Here is a 24752-nt window from a genome sequence, read left to right on the forward strand (position 1 = left end):
AAGTGTTCAATTGACAAACTTTTAAGTTTGGGGACCGGCATGACAAAGTGGCACAAATACATGTGCCATTTAGGCCATTCTGCCACATTAAGCACTTTTAATAATACTCCCTCCATTTCAATTTAGATAATGTAATTTGACTTAACACAAGTTTAAAAAAGAAAAAAAGAATACTTTTGAAATATATGGTCCTAAAAGTTTAAGGACAAAAATTTTGTGAGGCCATGATATTTATATAACTATAAAAACTTCTCATTAAGATTAAATAGATAAAATAAAAAGTAAAGTTAAATTATTTATAAATAAAAAATGTGTCATTGTTTTTGGAGCGGAGTAATAAAGAAATTATCTAAGTTAAAACGGAAGGAATAGTGGTTAAAAGCAGGACGTAGAGAAACGGCGTCGTTGGACGTCATTAGATCAAGTACGGTAGAAGCTGGATATGATCCTATGCATCAGCAGCATACTGTATTAGAATGTTGCATTGTCCAGCACAGTTGGATTGCTACAATCTAAAAGGGATGGGACCACAGAGCCTATCCAAACGGTACACGGTGTTTTTCTTGTCGACACATCCAAACAAATCTATTAGCAGTCTCTGTTTCTCTCTCCTCTCTCTCTTTCTCTCTTCTCTCTCTCTCTCTCTCTATTAAAAAAATCAAAGTCTGCTAATCATTTTCCTCTTTCGATTGCTGCGACGATTACCGTGGAGTGTACTCTCTCCTTAATCTGCTTTGTTTAAGAGGTAATAATTTGATAATTTTAGCTTCTCAATTTCAATTGTTTGATTTAGCACGTTCATTTCTCATGATCATTATCCCATTTATTATAGATCAGAAAAAGCAAATATTTTTAATTTAGGGGTATATTCGAATTAAGGATTCAGGTGCCGAATAAAGAGGATAGGATTTATACAACGGACTGAGGAGTTTGGAATTGAGGCATAGTAGTTATTGTTCTTGTCGTATTTTTTAATTTAGGGTTTCTGCTTTTCTATTTTATATTTTTTTTCATTGGTTTTGTTTTTCCTCTTTTTATCCAGAAATTACACTTGTTCGTTTGTTCCAGCCTTAAAAATGCGAAAAATTGAACATTTTTTGGGGTGGGTTGTTGGAGTTACTTTGTTTTACACGTTTCTGGATTCGAGTGCTTTGTCCTTTTCCTTTTACCGCTTGCTAGGACGTTTCCTTTTTGGGTATTTTCTTAAAATCCGTTTTTTACAAAAAGGGGCATCCTTTTCTATTCAAGTATTTCTAGGATATCGATCTGTGTCACTGATAGCAGTGCCGGAGCTAAGTGTATTGAAAATTGTTGAATACCCTTGATAGTTCGGTGTATCACTCACTGTGCAAGTTTGCATTTTTTGGAATCCCTTGTTAAAATTTCTTGCTTCGCCACCGGCTGATAATGATCTCTAAGCAGCACCCCATCTCCTTGTTGTTTCCATAAAGCTGACAGCTAGTTGGATATAGATTAAAACCTTACTGTTTTTTGTTTAAAACTTGTACAAGCTGGTTTATGATCTTTATATGACTTCATGTTTTTGTACAGATCAATAAGCAAACTGCAAAGGCTGTAGCTTGTACATGTATTTGTCCCTCCTTCCATCTAACCGAGAGCATATTTATCCTTGCCTCTAGTCTCTTTTATTTCCAAGCATATCTCATTATAGGAGGAAATATAATTGCGAGTTTTGGGTATTTTTTCCTATTTACTCATTCAAAATATTTATTAAGTGGGAACCCCGTAATCTTGAATAGTTTTAGATGTTTGGTCATTGTAAAATGGAACCCCAGTAATCCTGAAGTGTTTGAGATGTTTGTGTGTAGTAGTGACCTCATCTGTTCTGATTCCAAACATTTCCTTATAGCTTTATCCATACTTTTATTATCTTCTCCTTATTCACGATATCAAGTCATCTAAGCATGATTTAGTCTGAATATATACATAGATATTAGGGTATCTTCATTTATTTAATCTCGATTGTTGCATAAGGAAGCCGGTTTCTTTAACTCAAAACTCTGCATGCAGATAACTCCATGCTTCTGCAAGTCTATTACCTAGGTGAAGGATTATCCGTTCTCTGAAATGCAGTTTGCTTGCATCAACTGGGATGCCTGAGAGCCAATTCCTTGGATTACCATAAAGTTTATAAAGAGCAAAAAGCAGATTTTCTCCCCAGCTGGTTTTCTTGTTGTTTACACCTTTGTATTAAACGGTATAAAGAGCTAAAGAGCAGAGTTTCTCTGCCTAGCTGATCTTTTGTTGCTCACAAAATGGCATGTGAAGAAATTCTGAAGGCTGTTTTCCCGTTTCTGGAGGGTACTGACCTGGCTACATGTATGATAGTGTGCAAACAGTGGCGAGATATTGCACGAGATGATTACTTCTGGAAATGTCTCTGTTCTAAAAAGTGGCCATCAATTTGCAAACGGACATCTCCTCCTACTGTAACCTACTATAAACTGTTTCAAAACTTTCATAAACGGCAGTACCGCAGGACTGTTCTCCCTCCGAGACTTTCCTTCAATGACTTGGAGTTCTACATTGACATTTGGACTGAAGAGAAACTAATATTTTCAGATGTGGTACCAGGGCCTGTTCTTCAGAAGGGAATTTGGATCCCGCCTCCTGGAATCTGCGATGTGCTTAGGTTCCACTTGGAAGGGCCTGAATACAAGATGACTCTACCTGTGGAACCAAGATTTACGATTCCTTTGTGCCAGACGGTCAGTGTCTCTGTGCTTGTTGGACGCAAAGATACCAATAAAGTTGCATGCATTATAAAGAAATCCCTTTTTGATTATATTGATCGAACAGCATATCGGGCTTTAGCTTTTGATTATCTTGACTTCTCCTCTCCTATTTGCTTGTTTGTATCGGGTGTTCGGGCATGGATATCTTTGCTTTTCATGGACCATAATAATGAGGGGGCACTAGATGTTTTTGGGATTGAGATGGATTTCTGTGATGCTGCCAATTCTGAAGACGAAGTCCTGTGGCTTCTAGACATGTTGGACTGGAAGTAAGCTCAGTGGCCTTTAGATCTATATCAGGTGGCCAGTCACGTAGTTGGAGTATGTCCACTTTGGCTAAAAACTTGTACATAGTTATGCTGCTAGAGTGGACTACCATTTAAGTTGTGCACTATGCCAAGTCCAATTTAAAGTTATTTTTTTCTGGAAGTACAGTTTATAGTTTTATCGCAGGAAGAATTCAGAATAAGATACTCTAGTATCATTTCATGTATTGGTTGTCTATGACTTCTGCAGCAAAACCTGTTCATCTTTTTCTCTCTTCGCTGATGAAGATCTTTTAAATGTATGACTAGTTCTTGCTTTTGAATTAAGTGGCATCATACGGAGTATCAGAATCTGTTATGCTTTCGCAATTGGTAATATGCTTGAATGTGCTTTGCCCCTTTGCGGTTGTATAAAACCATTTAGCACCACATGCCAAGGAAATATATCCTTTAGATGTTAAATTGTTAATTGTGTCTGATCCACTGGCCACTATTTATAGTTTTGTGCGCCAGCTGGTATGTCTCCCCCCCCCGCGGCCAAGACCGTCTGCTGTAAATTCTACTGTAAGTTTGGCTAATTACTGAACAATTGATTCAAGTTTGTTCATTAGTCTACAATATGGCGGAAAAGAGCAATGGTATGTTGGTGGGGACTGACTCAGATACGGCAAACTATTTGTACACGGAAGAAAGAGTTGTTTAAGACTACTGTTTTTCCTTCATACCATGAAGTTTGGCAGTGCGACGGCTTTTAAAGGAAGGGTACAGTCAGGTAAAAAGAAAATTCCTTCAAAACCTTGAATAGGTATACATAGAAGAGCTATGTAGTGACAATAACTAATTTGTCTTACTGTATATGCACCGAATGAAAAAGAAAAGCATACATTATCTTACTTCTATTCATACCGGAACAAGCAACTACAAAGCAATGAGTTTTTTGAAACCAAAGACTTTTTACCAAAGATCTAAAATATTTTGGTTAAATAAACCTCCAGCTGGGAGAATGGGGATTTTCTTTTTGCGTGAAGAAGTTGAAGAATAGAAGCTTTATGTTGGGTTATCGAAAAATCATATGCGCGCTTTAGTTCATTGCTTACTTTGCACTCCAGGATTTGAGAAGAAACCCACCAAGTTGAATGGTTAGGATGTCCGGAAGTTAGCACTGCAAAATAGAGAAGGAATAACAAGTTGAAATGATTCAACGCCTGATCCCTAGTTGCAGAGTACAAGAATAGAAAAAAGGGGGATAACTTTGATGTGATAGTTAACAAACACTGATATCTTCTGAAAACAATGTGTAGTTCTTATCTAGAATATCTATTTCTCCCCTTAGCGAGCACTACGGAATTTCACCTTTCACAACCCTTACTCGTTGTTTCTACTAAGCCATAATAATGTCAATGATCATAGTACACACTTCCATTGGAGAAAAATTGTAAATTGCCAAAATTTCTAATAGCACCATGGTAATCAATGAAGTCAATGAGAAACATAACCAAATAATCCTACTAACAGCTACTATTTTACAGCTGCGGATGAACAAAAATACGCATCACTATGTTACATAGGTTTGGCAATAAGCCATTTGTAAATTAGAATGCTCAGAACGTTCAGTACATGCTTCGATGATGACTTGAGCTCTCGCGAACAATTGGCTCACCAGTGAAGGGGTCAAATTTGTATGGCTCGCCAGTGAAGGGATCAAACCTGATCCGTGGTCGAGTATGTTGATGATCAGCAGTTGCGGTAATGTGTGAATGAAGTCCAATTCTGTCATTAGTAGGAGAAGGGCTCCATGTTGCCTGCAAATTGGGACTTGCTTCATCCATCCTTGATACCCGACCAGATGGAAGGAGTGTTGCCTGCAAAATAGGACTTGCTTCCTCCATCCTTCTTGTCATCACCCCACCAGATAGGAGCGACTGCAAAGTGGAACCTGCTTCCTCCATCCTCGTTGTCACCCGATTAGACAGAAGTGAAGTCGCCTGCAAATGGGAACTTGCTTCCTCCATTCTCTTTGTTGTCATCCGACCAGACAGATGGGGATCTAAATACGATGAATAGCGAGATGTGTAAACATCAGCCCTGCAAGAAACCAGCAGCAAGGTGATCCTTTTACCTCAATAGTTTCCAACCTTCAATAATAGGCTTCGCTAAAGAGCCAGCAAAACAAATTATCACTACAAGACTATTTTTACTTGCTCAACATCATTCTGTTCTTAGCACCAGACATGCAGCATAGTTCTAATGATCTAGCATTGAAATGCAAGCTAACCTAGGCATGGGCAAGGGTACTCGTGAGGCATATGAATCTAGATCTGGCAAACGAACTCTTGTAGAGAACCTGTCTGGTTCTGGCACCCTCAAGCCAACATCTTCTATCCTTGACCTACTATCGAATTGTTTCAGTCCCAGTTTTTCAACCTGCTGCTATATCCAGAAAAGAATTTGTTTGATAATGAGCGCAAAAGAGTATACTAACAAAGATAAAAATTTTGATGCTAATCTGCTCTCCACAGAACATACCTTAGAAATTAACGAAGCTAAATATCCTCCCTTGTTCTGCATATCAGCTCCAGACAACATGAACTATACATAAAAGGCATTGGAAAATAGAAGCATGAGGATCGATCTTTAATTGTTTTTGAATATACTGAAATTCTCACTAGAAAGATTCACAAAAGGTATAAATATTTCAGACCTGGTCAAGAATAGATATGGCAGTTGACTCGGGCAACATCTTAAGACTGGTTAAACTTTCAACATCTATCTGAAAATAAAAACGCATTCAAAACCTTTAGCTGGTTCTAGGTAATACACAACAATCAACATCATAAATCGGTAGTCCTTCAGCAACTATTATGAGGTAACAGACGTTGCATAAAGCTGGTGAAAAGCTTATGTTGCAAAATAATATGTCGTGCAGATTTCATAATGCGACGTGCGAACCAGGTAAAAACTCTAGTTGTTTGACCACACAAGCATATACGTAAATCATGTATTTGTATAATTTACATTATGTCTCATTTTGCCCACCTTCCTGCAGAGATAAAATGGCCCATCCCGGATTCCAAGAAATAAGAACAAAATCCTCCATACCGTAATTACTACACAACTCGCCCGCTACAACAATGAACTAATACAGACAAAAATACAGAATATTTCATCAAAAACATGGAAAATTCCATGGATAACTACACTAGTATTAGACATTTACATTAGAACAAAGAATTAATAGGCACCATCAAAAACATGGAAAGATTCCATGGATAAGTACACTAATATTAGACATTTACATTAGTAAAAAAGAATTGACAACTATAGATACCACATGACAGAAAACAAAGAATTTATATCTTGCCACTACTCACCACTTCTAGGTTGTGCATCGTGAGTTTGCTTTTGGAAGGAGCCAACACCACTCCTCAAGAATCCATATAAAGGAAGAGGCAAGAAAGAGGATCTCAAATTTTATATCAGCTTGTTTGGCAGTTCAATAAACAAACACTAGAAACCAATACAAACAAACTACATAATGCAATCAACACCGAACATGTCTTTCTTTGTTAATACATACTCACGGGAAAAGAAGAAATTTGCATATTTTGCGGTTGATGATAACAGAATTAAAAAGAACACTACTTGGGCAGAATTGACATGAAAACCTTCTTGACAAAGTAGGAAGACTTAATACACAAACAGAATTACTACTTCGGATAGTAGTGTCCGTCCATTAACTTACATCATATCTAGTAGCGATACCAAGCCGCAAGATCCGAACTAAACGCTCCTTGACAACCACAGGTAATGCAACTACAGCAGCTTCATAAGGATCCGAATAATCCATCTCCTGATTGAAGAAATATAATCAAACCATAAGAAGACAGATTTGGAGTTGTACGACAAATATCAACCATTCTAATCAAAATGAGCTTAACAGTTCAATCATGTAGCTCACAATAACTTAACATATAGACTTGCTTCAAGCATTTATGCTCATAAGACCGAATACAGTATTATTACTCCTATTATATTATCTTGATATGGTAAACCCCATCCTACCAAACCTCCATGGTTGAAGTGGAGGAGAGCTACCAGAATATTAGGTGCTAGGAGGATATCCACAAGAGCAAAAGGCAAGTTTTATAAAACGGTTATTAGACCAGCATTGTTATATGGGAGTGAACTTGGGTCCTCTAAGGTCCCATATCCATTCCACAATATAAGTGTTGCAGATATTCTAATGTTAAGCTAGATGTGCCACCATACAAGATTAGAGAAAATCAGGAATGACCACATACGACATAAGGTTCAAGTAGCACACATAGAGAATAAAATGAGAGGTCTCTTAAGACAATTTGGTCATGTCCTACATAGACCTCCAAATGAAAAGAAACGAGGTAGACCTAAAATCACATAGAATGAAGTTATCTCAAAGACCTACAGTCGCAGGAATCCATGCAGATTTAGAGAACCTCTAGTACCATGGAACTCCACGTTATAGAATATCCAATGAAATGGGTTCAAATAGAGTGCAATGGTAGTGTAAATTCATATGCCGGCCCCAACTAGCTTGAGATTGAGACATAATTGTAGTCGTTGTCTCTTGCATATTTGAAAAGAAGAAATGATGGCATACTACAAACATAGAAGCATCAATTTGGCAAATAAGCTTTGCCCAAGCGCAGGATATTCCTATCAGAACTGCTTTTACTTTAGTTTCAAGGAAATTTTACCGGCAAACATTTGCAAGATTGAAAAGCCAGCATTTTAAATATTTTAAAGGAGAAGATCGTTGGAATTTTAAAAAAAAATTAACATCTCATTTGCATCACCAGTTGAGCAGTTGATTTAGGAGCCCTAATCATCTCAACATTTGGATCATCCTTCAAAAGCTTGGAATGACTCTCAATGGTACTGGATATGTTTGGATCCTCACGACCTCGTTTCCTGTTCTTGTCCATTGGCCTAGCAACTTCGACCTGTTAGCAAATCATAATTAATCACCAATCATAATTACATATCTGTAAACTATTGTTGAAGATATCAGCTTGGACAACTTATGAAAACTAGAAAGGATAAAAATCACCTGAAGCTTGCATGAGGGACCTCCCATTGGCCCTTGTACAGTTTTCTCATTCAACTCCTTAATAGCATTGTCAAGACCCTATCCTCACAGCATAGAGAGGAAATGGGGGCGGGGAAAGAAACAAAAGAAAGACAATGTCAGCTGTACTAGAAGCGAAATTGCAATCTTAAGGGTCACTTTTTATTTGGATTTAATTTTTCCTCATAAAGTCAGATTTTCCCGCAGAACTGATAGCCAATGCTACTACACAGATGATATCCTTTCAGTTTATTGTACTGCTTCTAGACAAGAAGAATAGTAATTGTCTATTATTCATCATGAGTAGAAGCAGTAGCTTTAATGTTGCTAAATGAGACTTGTAAGCATATTAGTGAAAGAAGACTAATGACAAACTGCGCTTCAAGAAATTTTCGCAGTGGCGCTATTGGCCTAATGCCAAACTTTCTGTTACTCTTTCAAACATCCTTCCAGATATACAGACAAAATTTCCCTTTGAGGACATCATTTCCCTTCTCCCACTGCCCATTGAATTAACCTCCTTGAGCCCTCACTGTATAGGTCCCCTAACATCAGCTCACTCCATAGAATATTGATGGTTAAGGTAATTGTTTCGCCGCCTTAATCTGCTTCCGAATTGCCTGGCAGCTAGTCTTTGATGCTTTAGGTTAGGAAGAATCTCTTGTAGTTGACCAGGCACAAGCAGTTTACCTCTTAACATCATTTGGTAATTTGAGCATTCCATCAATATTTTAACAAGAATGAAGATGATTAGATGGTCAAAATTATGTAGCGAGTAAGAGACCTGAGAGGATTTACGGAGCTAATGGAAACAATTATGGCTAGGAGTTTATTGAACGTGAAGATGAGAATAGACATTGTAGATTCAGGAAAAGTGAGGGAGGGACGTGTGTTTTGATTTCCTTTTTTTTTTTTTTTGGGGGGGGGGGGCTGAGACACGCTTAAATGAACCGAAGTGAACAGTGATACATCATATAGGCAGCACCAACTTTTTTTTGTTTTGTTTTTTTGAGACAGGCTTAAATGAACGAAGCGGACAGTGATACGTCATATAGGCAACCCCGACTTGTTTTGGGGGGGGGGGTTCCAATAGGGTTTGGCACAAAGAGCTTCAATGGGTTATTTTTGTATCATATCGAAGAGTTGACAATGAAGACAGATGATCATTTTAATAAAATAAATGCACTTAAAAATACTAAGAACTCTTTTATTACCTTTTTTTTTGTTTTAAAAACATTGTACTTGCATAACATTGGCATGAGATGAGTTCAAATTGAGTAACATGGTCAGTGAGGATCTTTAGACGACCCCGGCTTGTTTGGGACTGAGGTGTAGTTGTTGTTGTTGTTATATTGATTTGAAAAGCACTCAACTACTTTACTGCAAGCTATTGAAAAGAAATCAAAATTTCTAACTACATAACAAAAATAAAAGGAACAATAATTTCATCTTAAATTTGAATGACCAAACGAAACTGACAAATTAATATTGATCAAGTCGACACTGACAAACTTTTGCGGGCTATAAGATGACTTCTTGATTAAGAAAACAACCGGTCCTCAAAAGAAAAGTAAAATTTAGTTCAATGGCACAATGTCATTTAACTTAATATGAAGAAAAATAAGGCAAAGGAAGGATCTGCTATCTGGATCAAAGAAGCTAAATTTGTTTCTTTCCACATTATACTTTCCCCCGGAAGCAAGGGGGTGAAAAAACTTTCTTAGATCGATTAAAGTTGTACCACAAATACTTCTAGGAAATTGCTCGGGTTTGGTACTATTTTAAAACAAAGAACTTGAACATATACACTTGGTTATCTCAATCGCCAAATAGCCAGCACTAAAAAATGGCTCAATATACCAGTGCTCCATCTCTGGAAACTGAAAATGTTCAATCATTAGGTGTTGAATAACACATTCTGGAGGAGTTTAACCCAAATTTGAAATTCAAAATAGTTAATTTGTTTATTTGTTCTAGGTTTTTTATTTTGAAGACATTATAATCAGACATTAAAATAATTTCACATTTGATATACATGAATATAAGAAATCAATGATTTGCACCTAAAAGTTGCCAGAGGACAAAAAAAAGTAGCATTCACCAAAATTACAGGGGAGAGTGAAATTAGTAACTGGAGCAGGAACATCCACAAGTTGAAGGGACTTGCACACAAATGCCAAATTGATCAACTCCAAGAAAGAAAGTCAAACTCATACTAACAATGACAGCGGCTAAACTTACAGATCGCTTATCGAAGTAAACGAATCCAATGGTGGAGCTACCTTTCCTGGATAGGGCTATCCTCTCTACCTGAGATATATTAACCACATGTATGGAAGATGTCATCAGAGTTCAATTTTTTTGAAATTTTTAATGCAACTAATAGGCGAAACATCAAAATGAAGTTGCAAGGTATAATACATTGCCAAAGGGCTGAAAGAGCTTCTTTAAGTAATCTTCATCAGCACCAGGAGGTAAGTTTCTAACGAAGGCTGCTTTGATCTGACAATCCAAACGAAGGTAAGGTGAAAATAACAGAAATCTAAGGATTTTCATTCTATAAGTATCGTAAAAGGGAAGAGAGGAAAAAACCTGAGCAAGTTCATTGGGATCAGGTTCCTCAGCCCACTGTACAGATGGATGTAACTTGCCATCAATGAGAAAATCAGATTGGGAGCCTACCCGAAAAGCACGAGCCGCAGCCTGTGATTGAGAATTTTGAAGGAAGTTTATATTTGGGATCTTACAGGATTGTTTTCATTAGAGTAGCATATTCATAATGGGGTGGAAGTATTGGATTTTATTGAATTATTTATTTGGCAGGGACCAATGATTACAGCACTATATTCAAGAGTTTTGGGCAACAAGACGGTGAAGCAGTTTGAGTGGAGAAGACAAGGACAAATTATTTGAAGTATGAATTAATACATATTCCTTCTGCTCTGATTCTTACCGAAGATTTTGAACTATGAACTTGCACAGCAAGATACAGTAATTTTAGCTCGGGAAAGGCAACAGATTAAAGGCCAAATGAGGGTTCCAATCCACCATGAAGATATTTTGACCCAACTTGCCGTAAATTGAGCAGATTACATAATCATATGAAGTTGGTTAAGTTCATAGTCGAGGATTAACAAAATTTCGTTTCTCACTTACAAGCTATCTCAAATCCTATAGAGGCTGACACAGAGGTTGACATTATAGCATCGAAGATGAGTTTTTTTTTTTGACAAATGACATTGAGACTGGGATTTATGGATATTAGCATTTCTTTGTTATTTCAGCAACACTATGCCTTAATCCTAAACTAGCTGGGATCGGTATATTAAATCCTCTGTATCTTATAATAAATCAGAAAATAAGAGCTAATATCCATAAGATCATAGCTTCATTTAAGATTAACAATTGTTCTAGAACTACTTAGGTACAATTGAATCATTAATGACTAAGAATCTACAAGTTTATTAACAGCTAGAAGAATCAAGAAAATAACAGAAAACATTGATTCCAGAATGTAACTTCAACAGAGTGCCTATTTACACATTTTTTTTTGAGCATTATCTATGTAAAACATGAAAATATTATAGACAAGACCAGGAATCAACATAAAAAGACATACTGTGCAACGATATTAAAGAGTTGGTTTGGTTCTCCCTGCATTTCAAAATTAATATCTAGTTATGACTTGGCACTGGTAGGCCTGGGCAAAGATACAGAGGTTTGAAGCTGGAAAAATGGGTTTGAAGCTGGAAAAATGTAAGGATCTTTATCTTTTTCTTTTCCCTGGAAAAATGTGTTGGCCCGTTAAGAACTCACATATCCAGAAGATGAAAGTACCAGAAATGAGGATGTTGCGGTGGATGTGCGGGCACACTAGGATAGATAAGATTAGGAATGATGATATTCGGGAGAAGGTGCATGTGGCTCCCATTGATGACAAGATGCGGGAAGCGAGGCTTAGATGGTTCGGACATGTTCAGAGGAGAAGCCTAGATGCTCCGGTACGGAGGTGTGAGCAGCTGGTTGTGGAGGGCACGAGAAGAGGTAGAGGGCGGCCTAAGAAGTATTGGGGAGAGGTGATCAGGCAGGATATGGCGAGACTCCAGATTTCCGAGGACATGACACTAGATAGGAAGATGTGGAGGTCGAGTATTAGGGTTGTAGGTTAGGAGGTAGTTGAGTCGTGCCTTACCTCGTATCATTGTGGGACTAGCCATGCAGGGTTTTTGTCTGAGATAGCTAGTGGCAATATTGTGGCTTACTATTTTACTTTTCAGTGCATGTCCTATTTACTAGCTATCGCTTTTTCTTTGCATCTTTCTTCTAGATTTCATGGTGTACCTATTGTTCTTATGATTGTTGTGGTGATACTAATATTTACTAATATTGTCTCCCTTTGCTTTGCATCCTTCTTCTGGATTTCATGGTGTTTCTATTTATCCTATGATTGTTGTTGTGATACTAATATTGTCTCTTTTTTGCCCTTTTGTCCTTTTTTTTTTTTTTTTGAGCCGAGGGTCTTTCGGAAACAGCCTCTCTACTCCTTCGGGGTAGGGGTAAGGTCTGCGTACACACTACCCTCCCCAGACCCCATTAGTGGGATTTTACTGGGTTGTTGTTGTTTTGGCGGAATTGGAGTAAAATTACCTTTTAGGAGAAGCGAGAGTTACTTTGAACAGACAACAAAACAAAGATTGAGACTCGGCTTAGGACCTAGGAGCACTATATTATCATGTTATAAGGAAATTAAGTAAATTGTCCACAGTAGGCATAAAAATTGGTTTTCAATAGGAAAAGTCAAGTAAATAATTCAAGAATATGGGTAGAAAATTGGACAGCTTTTATAAGCTTGAATTCTTAACACATGTGAATAATATTTGGACTTTTACATTGGTCAAATAATATTTGGTATATTCTATTTGTATAAGTATGTCAGACATTTGAAATATCCCCAAGAGAGAGTATGTGACTGAAAGAAATTGAAGCAACTGGTCAAGCTAACTGGATGGGTTATAACAAAGGCTAGAGAATCTAGACAACTAATAGCAAGAGGAAATAGGTCAAGATCCAGAGAAAAGAACAGTGTGACCTAAAGTATGAGAAAAATACAATAAGTTACTGCATAGAAACTCCAAGTATGTGAAATGATATTGTTAATATCATACTCCAGGAAAATATTGTTTGTCATGGAATCCGTGAGAGAGACAGCCGGCAGCAAAGGAGCCCAATAGCAGTAAGAGACAGACCATTTTCACAACGTAGAATAACTACTAGAAAAGGAAGTTCAAACTGAGAGAAAACAGTTTAAAACCTCAAGCAGATTACGAGTGTTAGACAACATAATTCATCTTCTCCCAACCAACATATATCAAAGAGACATATCTTCTCCTCAATAGTGATAATACACATAGCTTCTTGTTGGAATATTTGCACGACCATGAGATATATAGAAGAATAGCTTGTGCATTTGAAATTTTTTCACAGGAATCTTTAAAGTCCGCTTAGATACTTGTATGCCACTATAGGGAGAAGTGTAAAATTTAAATAACATTTAGTTATAGAGAATCTCTACTTAAAAATCAACCCAAATAAAATGAAAGGGATATAGAGGATTCATACGAGATATAGTTGATTGATACGAGATATACAGACATTTATATCTACCAATTATATCAGTGGCTGAACTTTATTTTTCCTCAGGTGTCTATCAAGTCTGTGATGATGTACTTGAATGGTTGGGCATCTCACATATATGGAGCTACATGTTTTGCAAGAATCACAAGATTCTGGGATTCAGAAGTAATAATAGAAGCGTCAAGGAAAGTGATGCATCCAAGACGTGTTATTTTTACTTTACAATATTACTCAGGATGTTAGCCACAAATTAGCTCGAAAGCAAAGGTGGAGAATATTAAGCAACTTGTACAGATTTTCAAGTGCATAGATGAATCACCTCTGATATTTGGGTTTACCCTTGGAAGAAAATCAGAAACTGTGCCGTGGAATCCGGCAACTGTGAAGGTTGAGAAAACCTTATAAGGACGTAAATGAAGTACTTGCCTAATGAAGGAAGGAGGTTTTAAGCAAAGTACAAAGTCTAGATTTTCCACGTACTACATGTCTTTGATGCACATATCCACAGCAATAGTGGGAATATTTTAAGAGAAAACAAGGAAATTTCTTGAGGGATTCAACAAGAAGAGTAGAAAGTTTCCATTGACAAGGAAGATAGCAACTTCTCACAAGGGTGTAAGAGAGCTGAGGGTCTTAACAAGGCTCCACTAGGAAAGTGGATATGGAGGTTTAGATACAATTCTGGCATTATGTAACGTGTCATAGCAGACAAATATGGAGTTTAAGAAGTGGTCAGAGAACTGCTTAGATTCCAATGCCATATAGTGGGGAGGACTATGGCAGTGTATAATGAAACTGTGAGAAGAGTTTACAGGGAATGTTAATTTCAAAATGGGAAATTCAGCCCTGGTCAATATTGGAGATAGATGATGTAATTTTTATGTCCAACACTTATCCAGCTATTTACTCGATCTCATGTCAGCATAAACTAAATGCTATTATACAGATCAGTGGAAAGAAAGGTTCTGCAGGATTGAAAAGTTGAAGAACACCAAAACCTCCTTGGCCTGTTGTATAAGCAGAGATCTCAATCACACATCAGGACACGTGGAGATGAAACACAGAATGTTGTCCTTTTCACAATAAGGTTGTTTATCATAGGTTGATGAGAAGGAGAAGGGAGAACAAATTCTCCTTTGAATGATTAGCTGCATGTGAAGTCCTAGTCACAATAAAGATTTTGAGGAAAAGGAAGATAAAACCAGATTATCTAGTCGTTATGTCTAAAAAGGCAGGGGAGGATGTGAATTATCTATTACTACAGTCAAGTGGCACATCTATTATGGTACAAGCTTGGAATTGGTTGGGTGATGCCGAGCACCCTCAAAACCATGCTACAGATGTAGGAACAGAAGGAGGAGAAGCAGAGCATTGAAATCGACCCCCTGACTAATCACTAATGTGGACAATATTGAGAGTGAAATCGACAAGCTTTAAGGAATGAAAATTACTTATGTAAAGATTAGGAGATTTCTCTTTTTCTTATAGTATATATTTAAAGTACCTATGAGGTAACAGTTAGCAGAAATGGTTGGATGCTCTTGTAAAGAATCATACTCTTATTTCAAGTTCTCTACCTTTGTTTATTTTTTGCATATTTTCCTTTTAAAGCAATAAAACTAATAATTTATCCAATAAAATAAAAAGTAAAGGGAATATATTAATACATTGAAGGGAAGGAAAAAGAATCCATTAACAACACATCATCTTTGATCTTACTTGCGCCAGACAAGGAAAGCATATTGTTTCAGGGAATAAGCAACTTAACAATAAACTAAGGCACCAGACAAGGAAAGCATATTGTTTCAGGGAACAATAAATTGAGGCGATAGCACTTAAGAACTTATGATCCATCAACGTCATTCTAGGCATACTCAGAGTTATAGATGAAAACATGGATACTGGAACAATGGAGACATCAACAATCAGATGTCATCAGGAGTTATTGGAAGTCCATATAGAGATATCAGCTCTGGAGATACTAAAAGTGAAAACAAGATTAGATGTACAAAAAGATGATAGTACTTTTATCAGTTTAGTTGATATAGAATTGTATAGCATTACGCTTAGGATCCATATTAATATATGGAACTTTTATTTTGTCCTTTTTAGAATCCAATAGGCACATTAATTACCAATTCTTAAAGAGTTTCTCATTAGCACATGTAGCATTTTAATGTGGTGTACATAATTTTGTAGAGAACAAAATTTGCAGCTTTTGTTTCACGTTTTAGAATATCGCATATGCATTTCAGTCATACGTTAAAGATTGAAAAGAATGCTAGCGTCATATTTTAAAGCTGAATTTCCCAATCTGTAATAACATGTCTGAGAGTTTTTTCTTCTTTTTTTTCGATAAGGTGAGGTTAATAAAATGTCTGAGAGTTTGTTTCATTAAGGGAGATTCCTCAAGAATATAGGCATCATAATTTGGTTCTGGAACTGAGAATCAAAACCACGAACCTGAGCTTCTATCCTGTAGTATTTAAGATGCAACAATATGAGTAAAAGTGATGTTGCAACAAGGTTAAAATAATTCAACAACCATAATACTAATTAATAATGTAAAACATAGACAGAGGCATTTACAGCATGAGATGAGAATTTCACGAAAGCAAAACCCCGATTCCGTTGCTTCTGACCAGGTTGGACATCTCCAAGAAGTGCAAGATCAACAGATACAATATCTGGAAAAGCCTAGAGAGAGAAAGAGAGAGAGATGGATATTCAAACAATATTTCAAGAGATTAAGAAAAGTGCACTGTGAGCAGTTAAAAGGTGTACCTGGCGCACAATACTCTCAAATTCCTCGCCACCCCAACCTTGAAATAGTCCAAACAAGCAATAAGGAAAGCACACAAACAAAGAAAAAGTGTCTCTTGCTCAAGTGCCAGAAAACAAAAGTAGAAGGAAGATGATTTAAGGCTAAAATTCACAACTCCAGAGAAGAAAATGTATCCTAATAAACTACAAGAGTACAAAGCCCAAAATGAATGAGAAAAAGAAAAAGAAACAATTTAACTGTCAAATTCATAATCCAGATATAGAGTTTACTGTAATAAACTACAAGCGTGAAAAGCCAATTATTATATAGCACCTGCATAACCAGAGTAGCAGCAAGACAATGGATATTTATGAAAGATCAGCCCGTAAAATTATAATATAATGCTAAGTCCTTGTATGTTCAACATATCTTCTATGTATTGTCATTAAATAACTTCTCCAGTGTCACAGAAAGACCCTAATTAAATCAGGCAATAACTCTTGGACAACAAGATTTGCAAGATAAGACGAACCTTTGTTAAGATTTCCAAGAAATAAAGTGTCCTGCTCAACTGAGGGGCGAACCCCGATTTTCTTCCCATCCAGCTGAAATAATAGCCACAAAACAAATCTAATATAATAGGGAGAGAAAAAACCCACTGTTCAACAGGATACAAGCAACCAAACTCATAGCAGGATGACAATCTTTGAGAATCTTCCAAACATTTCATACTAGGAGAGAAGTAACTTTATCCAGTCACCGAGTTTCAAACCGTGAGCAACTGGCCCTCGGGGATTTCTCGGTCATCAAAAAAAATTAGTAATGGGTAATATGAGCCGGATAAATTGAACATTGGTCCATGAAAACCATCCTTATGCCATTAATATAATAAAACTAACTTAATACATTGCACAAAAAACACAATAAAGTGAACAAGGAAATTCCCCATTTCCCTGACAGTAGACTAAGTAAAACTTGAGAAGTGAACATATCAATCGTATGCATAAAGCTTATTGATGACATTTCCAATACTTCTCAATTTGAGGCATAAAAATACTAGTACTCACCAAACTTGTTAAAATATACAATGACTTCAAGGTCCCTTTAGAGGCTTTGTTGAGATGTTTGTTAGTTGTTCGTGGAGATAACAGATTCAATGACTATTTCCTTGAAAAGAACCTTTTTACCCAAATAAATTGGCAGGCCACATATATGCTCAGGTGCTTCATGAAAAATCGAATAGAGGTTGTGCCCAATGCTGCTTGATTATCACAACATCATCTTATTCGTTTAGCGTCTCCAAACTTCAAAGCTATAAGCAATTGTATAATCCATAGTAACTATAACCATGGGTTGAAACTTGCCTTATGTGCTAAAAACAACGTTATGCTTCTTAATTTTCCATGATATATAGTCACCAGCAGAAAAGACATAGTATCCAGATATAAATAGTTGATCAATAGGAGAATCAACCCAATTTGCGTCAGAGTATCCTACATCTTGAGAACTTCAGTTGTCTTTGCATCAGAGTTGTAAATAGTGCTCGCCTCAGCGCTAATAGCGTGAGGCAATGCGATGCAAGCCTCCGTCGCTATTTGCCTCTGTTGCGTGGCGATTTCAAAAAGGTGAGCGCCTCTGCATGTGTAGCGAGAGGCGCCCTGTAGCGTCGCTTTTTGAAAAAAAGAAAAAAGAAAGAGGCAGCAGACCAGCGATTAAAAGAAAAACTAAGGCTTCAGCGATTTCTTCTTCTTTCTCCTTCAAGTCGACCCAGACCCCAGCGATTTCTTCTTCAAGTTTCTTTATCAGGTATGCTTCTCTTCATCTCTTTTCTTCTTTCTTCTTCTCCTTTCTTCTTCTTCGAGCAATGTCCATTTTTTTCTTTTCTTTTTCTTTCTTCTTTCTTCTTTCTTCTTTGTTCTTTGTTTCTTTCTTTCTTCCTTTTTCTTCTTCTCCTCTTCTTTTTTTTTGGCTCTGTTGTTTTAGAGCACTGTCCAACAGCTGTTTCTTTTTGGCAGAGAGATTTCTTTCTTTCTTTCTTCCTTTTTCTTCTTCTCTTCTTTTTTTTTTTATTTGCTCTGTTTTTTTCAGCAGTTGTGTCCCGCAAATGCTCTGTTTTTTTAATTGATATATTTATTAATATATTATTGCTATTGAGTATATATATATATATATATATATATGCAAATTTAATATTTTATTTTTTTATTAATTGTCGCTTCACATCAAAAAGGCAAGCACTTCGCTTCTCGACTCAGTGAAACGGGCCCTCATCGCTATTTGTCGCCTCACGCTATCCAAAACACTGCTTGGTGCTTTGCATAGTAACATTTAGCTTGGTGCTTTACTATTGTGTCTTATAGTTCATACAACAGCATCCCAATAATCAGCGTTTGGAGAGCATGAATTGACAAACTACGACCACAGCAAAAGAAGGGCCTGATATGGTAATAGGAAGGTAGTTTAATGCACCAACCAACCTTTTGTTACCTGTTAAGATCTACATAGGCTCCCCCTGATATGATAGGGGTTTACTATTTGGATCCATGGAACTATTAATACGTCTACGGTCTATAACTATCAATAGGTCTTTAGTCCAGTATACAGTTTTTTACTAGACTAACATTACACTATGTTATCGAATATAACAGATAATCTAATGAATTGTACGTGCAAAGCCCTTTATTAAAGTTTCTACGTCCTACTCAGATGTACTACATAATGCCCATAAAACTATTTGCTACTTAATTTTTTTGATGGAAAACTATTTGCTACTTAATTTTTTTGATGGAAAACTATTTGCTACTTAATTAATAAGTAAAGAGATATCCTAACAAAACAAAGGCATCCATAGTTGAACAAATACCAAATTAGGTGTCCATAGCTATCCAAAGAACGAAAAAGAAAGTAAAAAGGAAAAAGAGAAACAAAAAACATAGAACAAATCAGTTGCTCCAATTGCTGGAACAAAAATCATGTATCCGACTCGTGAACTTTCACTAAAGCAAGATGTGTAATTCAAGCTTATCTTCGTGAAGAAAAATATTCAAGTAATGAGCTAAAGTGTCACAATGTCAAGAAATAGTTATACAGCAATCTTTTATTCTAGGGGAAAATCTATATTCTAAGTAAAGCGCGACTCTTTTTAATATTCTTTTACGAGGACCAATTGCCGGCTAGTCTGATAGTGTTTTGTCTAGGACTGCTAGCTGTTTTTGTTGTGTTTCACATTTTTGCTGTCTTTCACATTGTGGCCTTTCCATTTATTTGTTGTATTTTACGATGCTGATACTATTTTTCTGGTTTCTGTTACTGTTACGGACCTATTGTCCCTGAGCCGAGGGTCTCCCGGAAACTGCCTCTCTATCCCTCCGGGGTAGGGGTAAGGTCTGCGTACACTCTACCCTCCCCAGACCCCACTAGTGAGATTCTACCGGGTTGTTGTTGTTGTATTGAGGACCAATTCTTGAATCAACAGAAGGCAAATCTTTGACAATGATGTAAGCCTTCAAGTAAAAGATTCTGTTAGTTACTAGGAATATTATACTATTGCTTATAATTCTCTATATTATCCAAGCAAGTGGTCGTCTTACGTACATACATGAGCAATAAGAGCATCACAAATGCAAGTTGATAGGAATAAATGAAAATGTAAGAGTTTATCAAGACAAGACAATGAAATATCTAATGCATCTATCGTGAGGCTTTTACCACATATCCAGATTTTTCCTTCAGAGCTTTGTCAGCAGCATATTTTGTTGCAAATCGTACAAAGCAAAACCCCTGTCATCATTCATAACAAATTAAAGGTACAACATTAGCATCTAAACCTTCATTTTTCTATTGTCGCTTTTCATTTCTTATTCTTCTCTTTTAGCTTTGGTTTTTGAGGGGGGGGGGCAAAGCATGAGTAATTACAGGTAATACAAATAAGCAGATCATACTGACAACCTTAGGAACGCCTGTTTGGTCTTTTATCAACCGTATTTCCACAATCTCACCACATGAAGAAAATACCTGTAAAATGCAGATGTTTTACGCACATAATCTGACACAAATACAGAGTGATAATGTAAGATAGTTACAATCATTGACAATAAGAAGTCCAGCTCTAGTCATATTTTTCTTACCATTATGTTCCTGTAACCCCTAAACCCGAAAACACCAGCTTTTGGCATGGGATTGGTTTGTTAGTTTTTTAAAGATAAAAGTAGAGTCAGGAGAAATAAATTTGCAACTGCATAATGTAATTAGGTAAACTGATCTACCACAAAAAAAGGCATAATTAATTTTAACAATTTCCCCTCAAGAGAGACGAATAAAAGAGACAACCAATAGTGGTATCATATAGTGTATTTAGAACAAAATGATTATTAAAAGTAGAACAATATCCATTTTGTAATGTAATTCCTCAGAATAACAATTTATGAAATAACGAGCAAAAGGAGCAATTGTTTGTGTCATTAGCATAATAAGGGGCTTTTTGTGATACCTAATATATGTTCATGAGTAAGGGTGACAATATACCTAAAATTGTAGCATAAAAAGGTAAAGTCTCTACCTACTGCTTGGATTCGAGGAACTTGCCTCAAAAAAAGCATGATCTGTTTAAAATATGACCCAACACAAGCCCTCAAAGACAGCAGAAAACTAGACATCCCTAGAATTCAGTGAATTTAACCCTTTGACTGAATAAGCAATCTAACCTAACTCTAATTCTTCAAGACAATAGGAGACTTAACTTAAATTATTAGCTAGTTTAACAGACTGGCTAGACTATCTAAGGTGAGAGAACAGTATGAGCAACACCCACACATAAGGCAACAGTTTGAAGGATCAATCAGAGTTATGAAGGAGAGAGGGAGTCCGTCTATCTACTTTCCTTATCCTGGCTATGGAAGCAAGGCCATGGAAATACATTAGAAAGTTATGGGACGAATTCCAAAGCCATATTTATCCTGAAGTGGGAAATTGTATGAAGACAAAATGTTGGCAAGATCTTTGGCTTGGTTACACTTCTGAGAGATAAATACCCTTGATTTATTCAGGTTTGTAGTGTATCCTGATGCCATGATACTTTAGGGTAGAGCAAATGGTACCTAAATATAAGGTATTGTGGGGATTGGATATTGAGAGGATGATTTCTTTGCTAGGAAAACTTGAATACAGGACACAGATTTCTGAAAAAGTGAAACGGCTATATTAACTTTTAGTAAGTCATACACACAATACTATCATAATCTGCTGAAAGGTGGAAGAACATCCAGTGACTGGCCTTTGCAACTGTTATGCAAGATAAAGCTCCACTCGAGGTCACATGCTTTAGTCGGATGCTTTACATGATCTATGCCTCACTCAAAGATGACAAGAGAATGAGATGTTTTATCCCATGTGATAGGTGTTTTACGTAAGACAAGGATATCGAGGATACTAATCATCTCTTCTACATTGTATAGTGGCAAGGGAGTTATGGGACCTTTTCTAAAAATCTAATTGGGATCCATTGAGTAATGCAAAGGACTCTGAATATACCTATCTCCATGCAGCTGGTAGGAACACATGAAAGACTGCACAAGATTCTGTTTACAATCCCAACATGAATCGTGTGGACTCTCCCCAGTGAAGCACCCGGATGTGGTTTAATGGTGAAACTTACCCTAGTCATATACTGATCTATAAGTGTTTAACTGACCTTGTTTTGGCGTAACAAAAATTTAACATAATGTCATTTGATAAGTTCAAATTTGTTAACAATGTAGATAACACATTCATTTTTACAGGACTTCCTTTATGTACTTTTTGTAACTCAGCAATTGCTCAGTGCTGACCCAGTTAATAATGTTAACTTATTTTATCCACACAAAAAAAAAAATAAACAAGCTCAATGTAAAAAAATAAACTTGAAGAACCAAAAAGACAATGTAACATAAATCTGAAACAAACCTCATGAATTTTGCTTTCAGTAGTAGTACGGGCCAAACCACCAACAAAAACCTCTGTCCCTTTCATGTCCTGTTCTGCTCCGCCAGAAAAAGAAGTACAGCCCATTAAAAGTCAAAACCACCTTTTTCTAAACAAAGTAACATGCAAAACCCACATTGAAACCTTGCGTAAGAAGGGAATTGAGAACAAACAATTACCTTCCCTCCATAAGAGAGCCAGATAAGGAGTCTATACAAAAGCACATAACTACAGATCATTCAACATCTTCTTACTGTAGTGACCATTTATTATTGGAGATGTCTAAAAGATCACAATTTGAGAACCAACTTCTAGTGAATTACTATATAAACTACATAAAAGTGCGTTTGCAACTAAAAAGAAATTAAAAATATTTTTTTTAAAAAGGGGGCCTTACTATTATTTGCTAGGTGATGCTCAATCAACCGGCTCATCTTCAATGGAACGGGATGGAGCAAATCTCCCAGTGAATCCGAAAAGACGGCGTTTTCAGAATTTTCAGGATTCTACCAGTAATGAGCTATGCTGAGGCTGCTTTTGTCTACAATTCAATGATTTGCATTAAAAACACTGCAGTAAAATTCTCAGTTTCACTTTGGGGAAATAAATTATGGCAGACCAACTCGTCTGTAAACAAATATCACATAGGTGGTAACTTTTTGTCCAACTTTCTTCTTCTCCCAACTTTTTGAGTGAGGTATTTTAGTGGTCATAGGAGCATTGATAACTGTATGAATTGATTCTATAACAAATTAATTACCTTAGCCGCTGGGAAAAATTGAAGTCTCCAATGAACTCTCAATCCACGGGAATTTGGAGCAATTTGGAACCCTAAGTTTTCAAATCAGATGTTGCTGTTCGGATCTTCCCAGCCTGAGTTTTCAGCCTATCATACTCTTTCCTATATTGACTACAATGCCCTTTGTCGTGTGTTGATTAGCAAAATAATTATTTTATGTCTATATAATAATTATTTTATGTCTATATAACATTTATTCATTATAAAAATCGCATTTCTTTCGGAATTAATTTTTTATGTTATATTTAACCTCAACTTTTTCTAAAATTACCCTCTATAACATCATTATAGAATTTATAAGATTACCAATAACAAGCCTAAAAATTTTAATTTGTATTAATTTTTTAAAATCTTTAATGCACAATTATAATAAAAATATTATATTAGTGCATACTTTCACAATTAAAGATTTTATTTAGATTAAAAGGTATGCGTGTATATTTTTATTTCATTGCACAAAAGGTTCTATCATGCACAATGTCTAATATTTAAAGATCTACAAATACAATCTTTTTCATTGGAATATATTTTCATCTTGTATAATGATTAAGATTCGAAGATTTGCACGTATCTTTTCCAAAGTTCTTCCATCAATCTTGAAAGAATTTAAATTTTTTAGTAATTTTATAATGCGTGCCTTAAAGTTTAAACCTTCGTATATTTAGTCATGGATTTATTAATAATGTATTAATTATCTGTAATATTTAATTAGTAAAATATACATATATTTTGAGATTTTAAATTTGAATAATTTGACAAGAGTGGGTTGCTCTAGTGGTGAGCACCCTCCACTTCCAACCAAGAGGTTATGAGTTCGAGTCACCCCAAGAGCAAGGTGGGGAGTTCTTGGAGGGAGGGAGCCGAGGGTCTATCGAAAACAGCCGGAAAGAATATTTTTTTATAATTTTTTCTATAACAGCCAGAAAATACTTAAACTTCGAATGATGTTATAAGTGTGTAGCGACCATTAACCAAAAAAACCTAAAAATGGCAGAATGGTCTATCGAAAACAGCCGGAAAGAATATTTTTTTTATAATTTTTTCTATAACAGCCAGAAAATACTTAAACTTCAAATGATGTTATAAGTGTGTAGCGACCATTAACCAAAAAAACCTAAAAATGGCAGAATAATGCTATTATAGAGAGCTTTGATTGTAATCACTTTTGGTCTCTTAGTTATTGACAAATTACGATTTTGGTCACCACACGTAACCATCCATTAATTAAAATGTGTATTCTTATTTTTCTTATGTAGGAAATATATTATATTATGAAAAATCTTTAAATGCTTTAATATTAAGTATTAAGCTTCATGGTTATGATTATATGCCGGGAACAGAACTTATATGTATCTATTACAGGATTTATTATAAGCCTCTATATACTTTAAATCCTATGTGCAAAATTAAGAATTTCAAAAATGAGACTATTCTTATAGAAAATAATTTTGGTAAATATAAAGTTACT

General features: G+C 36.0%; 2 protein-coding genes across 5 annotated transcripts; one reads left to right on the top strand and one right to left on the bottom strand.

Annotated features, from left to right (window-relative positions):
* The first annotated feature begins 583 nt into the window (after nt 1–583).
* LOC104094282 (F-box protein At5g39250) lies at nt 584–3367 on the top strand. Its single transcript, XM_009600185.4, has 2 exons — nt 584–745; nt 2032–3367. Exon 2 carries the CDS (start codon nt 2277–2279, stop codon nt 3027–3029), a length of 753 nt encoding a protein of 250 aa, XP_009598480.1. The 5' UTR covers nt 584–745; nt 2032–2276; the 3' UTR covers nt 3030–3367.
* Nucleotides 3368–4444: 1077 nt separating this feature from the next.
* Nucleotides 4445–23403, bottom strand: LOC104094279 (uncharacterized). 4 transcript variants are annotated; one of them, XM_018770135.3, is made up of 18 exons: nt 23246–23403; nt 22883–23026; nt 22468–22541; nt 20476–20541; nt 20236–20307; nt 17060–17132; nt 16548–16585; nt 16353–16460; nt 10722–10832; nt 10551–10631; nt 10371–10439; nt 8112–8189; nt 7858–8004; nt 6765–6872; nt 5724–5792; nt 5549–5611; nt 5298–5449; nt 4445–5107 (listed from the first exon to the last, which is right to left on the bottom strand). In XM_018770135.3, the coding sequence occupies exons 2-18, from the start codon at nt 22917–22919 to the stop codon at nt 4633–4635; spliced, it is 1821 nt and encodes a 606-aa protein (XP_018625651.1). In that variant the 5' UTR covers nt 22920–23026; nt 23246–23403; the 3' UTR covers nt 4445–4632. The 4 variants fall into 4 exon arrangements, with proteins under 4 accessions (XP_018625651.1, XP_009598477.1, XP_009598478.1 ...); XM_009600182.4 differs by having other exon boundaries at nt 5298–5452; XM_009600183.4 differs by having other exon boundaries at nt 5298–5452; nt 22883–23055; nt 23246–23379.
* Between the last annotated feature and the right edge of the window lie 1349 nt (nt 23404–24752).

Source organism: Nicotiana tomentosiformis, chromosome 2, assembly GCF_000390325.3.
Source record: "Nicotiana tomentosiformis chromosome 2, ASM39032v3, whole genome shotgun sequence".
NCBI lineage: Eukaryota > Viridiplantae > Streptophyta > Magnoliopsida > Solanales > Solanaceae > Nicotiana > Nicotiana tomentosiformis.

Excerpts from the sequence above, each read along its gene's own strand:
- LOC104094282 (XM_009600185.4), top strand. The coding sequence starts at position 2,277 with ATGGCATGTGAAGAAATTCTGAAGGCTGTTTTCCCGTTTCTGGAGGGT.
- LOC104094279 (XM_009600182.4), bottom strand. The coding sequence starts at position 22,919 with ATGAGCCGGTTGATTGAGCATCACCTAGCAAATAATA. Across the intron at positions 20,308-20,475 it reads ACCAAACAGGCGTTCCTAAG|GGGTTTTGCTTTGTACGATT; the intron begins GTTGTCAGTATG and ends GAATGATGACAG. Across the intron at positions 17,133-20,235 it reads AGGAAAAATCTGGATATGTG|CTGGATGGGAAGAAAATCGG; the intron begins GTAAAAGCCTCA and ends CTATTATTTCAG.